This window comes from Sorex fumeus, unplaced genomic scaffold (assembly GCF_029834395.1).
Source record: "Sorex fumeus unplaced genomic scaffold, SorFum_2.1 ptg000051l, whole genome shotgun sequence".
NCBI lineage: Eukaryota > Metazoa > Chordata > Mammalia > Eulipotyphla > Soricidae > Sorex > Sorex fumeus.
Window position 1 is genome coordinate 34,932,198 of NW_026606108.1, and position 7,001 is coordinate 34,939,198.

At 53.3% G+C, this 7,001-nt stretch overlaps 1 protein-coding gene across 1 annotated transcript; it reads right to left on the bottom strand.

The window, feature by feature from the left end:
- Positions 1 to 2,777: 2,777 nt before the first annotated feature.
- TIFAB (TIFA inhibitor) lies at positions 2,778 to 3,416 on the bottom strand. Its single transcript, XM_056124769.1, has one exon. It carries the CDS (start codon positions 3,414 to 3,416, stop codon positions 2,778 to 2,780), a length of 639 nt encoding a protein of 212 aa, XP_055980744.1.
- Between the last annotated feature and the right edge of the window lie 3,585 nt (positions 3,417 to 7,001).

Below are 7,001 nucleotides of genomic sequence, written 5' to 3' on the forward strand. Positions count from 1 at the left end.
TAATATCATCTCACCCCTTTCCCAGAGAAGAGACGGAGACAGAAACAGACTCAGTCTTCCCCACCAAATTCGTCAGTTACTGAGCAGAAAGACCTTGGGCAAGGTAGTCACCCCTCTCCTCCTCAATTTCCTCATCTGTAAAATGGGGCTGGTAGCACTGTCTAACAGGGCCTGGGAGGATTCCATGGGACAATGTAGCTAGCAGCCTGCAGAGCCAGGAGCTCCTAGGAAGCTTGTAGCAGGCCCTAAGGAGAGGCCAGAGGTGTGATTCAGTGGTAGAGCTCAGACCTCACGTGTGTGTGGCCCTGGGGTCGATTCCTGGTGCTGCAATAATAACAACAACAATATAGTAGTGATGAAGAGAGGAGGAGGAGGAGGTACAGAAGGAGGAAGAGGAAGAAAAGAACAACACCACGACCACCACCTAAGGGTAACACTGAGAACAGTTTGAGGAGAGAGAAGAGCAATGCGTCCTGCAGCGCCACTCAGCAGCTGAAAGGTTTGCTCCTGGTACATTTCTCTTGGGGTCTGATGGAAGCTCCTTGAGGCAAGGCATCTGCCAGCCTGCTCCCAGCTGCATCCCTGGGCTCCATTCAGTCTCCAGGGCAAGATGGATGCTTGGGAGAGTTTGTGGGGAGAATGGGGTGGGACTGCTTTGGGGGGCCCCAGAAGCCATTCACAGCACTGGACAGCCCCTCCTCCCTCTCTTGGTCTTCCTCCTCTGCGGGGGTCCCTGGGTCAGGCTTCATTCCTCAGAGCCCATTCTGATTTCCCGAAGTGCTGGGCTCTCCCACAGAGGCTGGAGTGTTGAGAGCATTGTTGGGCATGGTGATTACACGGGAGGATTCCATCCAGTGGGGCCCTACCCCCTGGGTGTTTGAATCCCCTTCATCACCCAGCGGAACATTTTTTCCATGTTCTCCAGGATGGCACAGAGACAGCCTGCTTGAACTGACACTCAGAAAATTAGAAGCCTGAGGCTCTGGGAAGATTGTCCCAAAGACTTCACCTTCTGCTCAGCACAGGCTTTGACTTAGAAATAGCAGAGAGATCTGTATGTTCATTGCAGCACTGTTCACAATAGCCAGAATCTGGAAACAACCCGAGTTCCCGGGAACAGATGAATGGTTAAAGAAACTTTGGTACATCTACACAATGAAACACTATGCAGCTGTTAGGAAAAAATGAAGTTATGAAATTTGATTATGAATCATTGAGAGTATCATGCTAAGTCAAATGAATCAGAAGGAGAGAGACAGACATAGACATAGACATAGACATAGAATGACTGCACTCAGTTGTCGAATATAAAATATCCTGATATGAGACTGACACCCAAGGACAGTAGACATAGGGGCCAGGAATATTGCTCCATAGTTGGAAGCCTGCCTCATGAGCTGGGGGAGAAGGCAGCTGGAGTAGAGAAGGGATCACTAAGAAAATGATGGTTGGAGGAATCATTCGGGACAGGAGATGTGTGCTGAAAGTAGATAAAGGACCAAACATGATGGCTTTTCATTGTCTGTATTGCGAACCATATTGCCCAAAAGTAGAGAGAGAGTATGGGGGAAATTGTCTCTCATTATCATAGAGACAAGGGGAGGGTTGGGATGAGAGGGGATATTGGGGACACTGGTGGTGGAACATGTACACTGGTGGAGGTTCGATTATTGTATAACTGAAACTCAAACATGAAATCTTTGTAACTGTACCTCATGGTGAGTCAATTAAAAATAATTTTTAAAAAATAGCACAGAGGAGATATCTGTATTGCAAACCATTATACCCCAAAGTAGAGAGAATAAAAAGGAAAGTGCCTGCCATAAAAGCAGGCAGTGGGGTGCGGTAGGGATGGTGGGAGGAATACTGGGAACATTGGTGGTGGAAAGTGTCCACTGGTGGAGGGATGGGTGTTCGATCATTATATGACTGAAACTCAATCATGAAAGCTTTGTAACTATCTCACGGTGATTCAATTAAAAATTTAAAAAATGCAGAGAGGGGTTGGGGAGGTGGCTCCTGCCTACTTTGTGCAAGGCCCCCAATTTCCATCTCTGCACTATGAAATCCCCACCCTCTTGTGTACCTGGGTGTGACTCCTATGGGTTGGGGGGAGGATAAGATTGACAGAGAGTGGGGGATGGGCAGATAGCTGAGGATGATGGTGATGATGAATTTTCAGGCAGGCAGGTCACAGCTCCCCATCCATCCCTGGGAAGCCCCAAGCTCTGCTGGAGACCTCTCCACCAAGGAGTGCTCCCACCTTTCCAATTTCCTCTCCCACCCCTTCTCTGCCTCCCACCCCCGCCTCCACGAGACAGCCTGGAGTGCATGCAGCCCATCTGGGGCTCCGGGAATCCTATTGGGGATGCCAGCTTAATGAAATACGCGCAGTTTATTAAACACAGACTCCCCTAAGCCCCCAGAGCCTGTGGGTATTTGAAAGCTGAAGGTAACCTCCAGCTACCACAAATGTAATTGTTACATGTGTCCAAGCATTCCTGGGGCAACCTCAAGCTCTAGTTCTTAAGTGGCAAGCAAAATTAGTAACATAAAGTAACTCCTAGTCAAGACAAGCAGGGGGCAATTTGGGGAAATAGGAGAGAGTCGCCCAGAACCCCTGAGGGCCCCTAAAAGTATATATGAAGTTCCCTCTTACTGCACGGGCCAGCTGAGGGTGCTTCCTCCCTCCCGGTTCAGGCTGGAACGAGCTTGCAGACTCGTTCATTGTTAGTTGGGCAGGCCGCCCCGACTTTTCAACCTTAGCGTAATGTAATTCAAATATTTCCAGTTTCAGCAAAGGCTGACTCCAGACGGCAGAGCTCTGGGTCGTTCTGGGGACTCCCCCTGGAGCTGTATTTCTGGTCCTTCTCCAGGTCCGGGCTGGGAGGGCAGGGCAGCGAGTCAGGGTCAGGCAGAACCCGCTGGTCTGATTCAGAGAGAGGCTGCTCCGGGTGGCTGCTTTCCCATTCATCCAGCTCCACGGCCTGGGGCTGGTAAATGAGGGGCGAGGGGCTGAGCTGGAAGCAACAGATGAAGGCCTCCAGGGAGACGCCCTGCTCCACGCAGATCACCATCTGGACTTTGCAGAAGATGACCTTGTTGACGGTGCTCAGGGGCACCTGCTCCAGGAACCTCAGGGTCAGCCCGTTGACCCACACCCAGCCCTTTCGGCTCAAGGTCTTGATGCAGAAAGTCAGCTCCGTGCTGCCCCTCTCTCTGTAGGGCTCCAGCGACAGGTGTAGGCGGGAGAGGTGAGGGAGGGGCAGCCGCAGGTGGGCGTCCGGTCCGCGCCCCACCAGCAAGGGGCTGGTATCATGCTGCAGCCTGAACGGGATGTGGGCGCCAGCGGCCAGATCCTGCGTGGGGTGGTGCAGACTCACACGCAGCACCGTGAGGGGCCTCTCCCTCTCCATGGCTGGTCAGGAAGGAGAACCTGAAAAGGAAAGAGCCCAGACGGGCCAGCTCAGCAGGGCCCAATGCGCCTTGGCTGAACCCCGAACCACTTCCAGCCAAATGGAGCCCCGCATGCGCACTCGCTCCAGCCTCAGTATCTCCCGCCATGCCACGCATACTCTCTGGAGTCTGTGTTTCTTTTCGGTGGTACATGTCTGTCTGTCTGTCCTTGTCTGTGTGTATGGCGAGGAGACGGGGGTTTCCAGCATTCATTGTAATGGGGGCATAGCTGAGCTGGTTTAGCAGAGCAGTTGCGTCTCCCACAAAGGAAGAGGAACAGACCTGGGGTGAGAATTTATTCTGCTGGCACGTGCCTGCTGATTCCTCAGGGCCTGGCAGTGCACGGAGTCCTTTCCCAATGACCGCCCTGAGCTTCCCACCAACCTCAGAATCAGAGTGTGGCAAAGCAGATGGTGAGATCTGATGGGGTGTCACCAAGGGCAGGCGTGACAGCAGATTATGTCCCAGCAGCTCTGTCCTTGAGTCTACCCTCCGCCAGTCAGAGGGCTCTGCAGTCCGAGAACACAAACCTTCTGCCCCATCCTTCACCCCCAAGGCTTGCTCTGTTCTCCCCCTTCTCCAGAAATTCCCTAGAGGTGAGCAAGTCCTGACCCACATCCCCAGTCCGACTCCTGCTCCACTCTCATCCCTACTGAGACTCATCCAGCACAAACACTGTTCTGTTCCAGGGTCCTGGGTCCCACCCAGACTATTCCATGAGTAGCTTCCCCGCTTCCTGCTTTCTGGACCCCCCACCATGGGTAGCTTCCTTTGGGCACCTGGCCAACTGTCCAATTGGTCCACCCGTCCTCAGGTCACATGTCAGAGTCCTGGAGCTCCTTGTCCAGTTTCCCCAGAGGGTAGAGTCTGAGCTGGTCTGAGCTGCCCCATGCAAGCAGGGCCTGACCTTAGCAAGTGTCTGGAGGACATCTGTCAGGGGGCCGCGTGGGGAGAGGCCGGCATAAATGAAAGCCACGTCAGTCAGGCCCAGATGGATCCAAATGGGGCTCAGGCATCCCCTAAGTGGCACAGACCCCTCAACCTCTGAGAGCTGGACCCTTTGCTCCTCTTGCTTTCTAGATGAAGCAGACAACAAAAGAGCTTCTGGCTGAGAGGGAGGGGTGCACCTGCATGAAACCCCCCTTCCCTCAATACCCCGGGCTCCATCCAGATCCCTCTTCCTCTGAGGTGTGATGTTACGGTTCAGGAGAGAGGGACATCCATCTCAGGTCTAACAGCTTTCATTCCTCGGAACCAGCTCCCTGGTTCAGGGACCCCAAAAAGGCTCCTGAGAAAGCTGAGTATAGGGACCCAGGCAACAATTCAGGGGTTAAGGCACTTGCTTTGCCCTCAGATGACCCTGGTTCAATACTCGGCACCACACAGCGCCCCTCAAGCACCTTTAGGAGGGGATCCCTGAGCACAGAGCCAGAAGTAAGCCCTGAGCACTGCCAAGTTTACTGTGCACAAATCTCCCCTTTACTGAATGAAAGAAGCTCCCCTCACAGAGAATCCAGTTAGCCTCTTCATGGGGGAAGCAGAGCCTCAGAATGACCAACACTGTCTCTGAGAGGAGACAGAGGAAGACCCTTGGGGGTATGGAGCCCCCTTTTCTCCCCCAGATCTCTGCCCGCAGAGTGGGGTCAGCCCCTCAGACCTCACCTACCTCACTGCCCCGGTGCATGTGGTGCAGGGAGCCCTCCCCAGGGAATTGGCCTGGTCGGCTGGAGGCTGTGAGTTTGGGTGTCTCCGCTTTTGTTGCTTCCTTCCTTTTCCTCTTGAGGAAAGAAACTAGAAGTGTAACTCCAGGGGTCAGAAGCACAACCTCTGGGTGGAGGAGAAGTGATGAAACCTCACTGGGGGTGAATCCTCCCTGGCCTCAGCCCCAGGGGTTTGGAAACCACCAGCCCACGGCCAGCCCACTGCCCCCTGCCAGCTGCGACAAGGCAGCCAGCTTGTTGGAAACAGAGGGTCTGTGGGGACCCTGGGGCTGGACTGTGGGGCCAGAGGTGGGGGTGGGCAACTCGTGACTAGAGTGACTCGGGAAGGGTGAGGGCCTTAGGGGGCAGGGGGACATGGTCACTGACAGCGAGTGGCCTGAGCTTGGGCCCGCGCACGCAGGCATCCTGCAAGAGTCCAGTGTGGCCCTCCCTGGTACTGTGGTTCCACTGCCCGGATTGAGCTGTCCCGGTGTCCCCCGGGTCAGCCCAGCTCTGCCTAGTTCTCCAGGGGCTCCTCACGCTCGCCTGGAACCTGCCTCACCCGAGACCCCACAGAAGTACAACCCTTCCTCTTTCTCCTGGGGCCTGTGGAGAGCAGGCGGTGACTGTGGCCTATCCTAGCAGGTGCTAGTTCCACCCGGGTCAGCTTCCTCTGCTAGGGAGTTGTGAAACTCTGGATGGTTACTTAGTAACTCGGGAGGGACAACACAGAAAGCTAACTCAGCAACTGTCATGCAGCCCTGTGGCCACCAGCTTCTCCCGAAGCACTTCTGCGGTGCATCTGACCTTGCTGTAAACCCAGCCTTGACTGCAGGTTCCCTGCCCCTCCTGCCCGCTCCATCTTCTCCACCTTAGTCTGGGCTCTAACATGATTATGTAGGAGCACTTCAAGATTGCACCCAGGAGACCAGCACTCCCTCTGGGACTCCTTGTTGCCATGGAACGGGAGCAGTAGGAGAGTCCTGGGGGGCTTCCTAAAGGTAGGCGATCCCACCTCAGCTTCTCAGAGCTAGAGGAGAAGAGCCAGTCATTCCAGTTCGATGTCAGCTCTGGTGACAGTTGTATCTTGACTCAAGTGTCTTCGAGCCATCAACTGATCATGAATGAATCTTCTTACTTTCTTGGCCCTAACGTTTTCCACCTGTGAGATGAGACTAGTAGTAACACCTAACTCAAAGGATCTTTAGAAGAATTGGGAGGGTGGGAAGACATCAAAGACCTCCGGAACAGGATCTGGGGCACAGAGCAGAGCCTGCAAACAGGAGCTGGCCTGAGCGATGCATTATGAGGCTTCAGTGCCTTCTGCTGGTGCAGCCAATGACTGAGACCTTCCCAAGAATGGTTCTGAAAGTTGAGTTTAAGAACACTTATTCATGGGGTCATAGTGATAATACACTGGGTAGGGCACTTGCCTTGCATGCAATAGACCCATTTTCAATTCCCAGCACCTCTTCTGGTCCCCTAAGCACCACCAGGAGTAATTCCTGTGCACAGAGTCAGGAGTAAGCCCTGAGCACTGCTGGGTGTGACCCCAAACAAAAAAAAACACAACATATGACAAAACAGAAAAAACTCTCTTATGCTCCTTCCCACTTGTTATAAATGTGTCTTCTCCAAATTAATATCTTGAGGAATTCCAGTTTCTCAGAACAGGACTTACGTGCTTATGAGGTCTATAACAGATAATCAAATTAAAATGAGCTCGTCAGGGTGAGTCCTAACTCAACACAGTTGATGTCCCTAGGGGGAAAAAAAGAGGAACTTTAAAAAAGGAAATAGGGAGAAAAGTGAGGGAATGGGCCTTAGGAGGCATCAGCCCTGTTG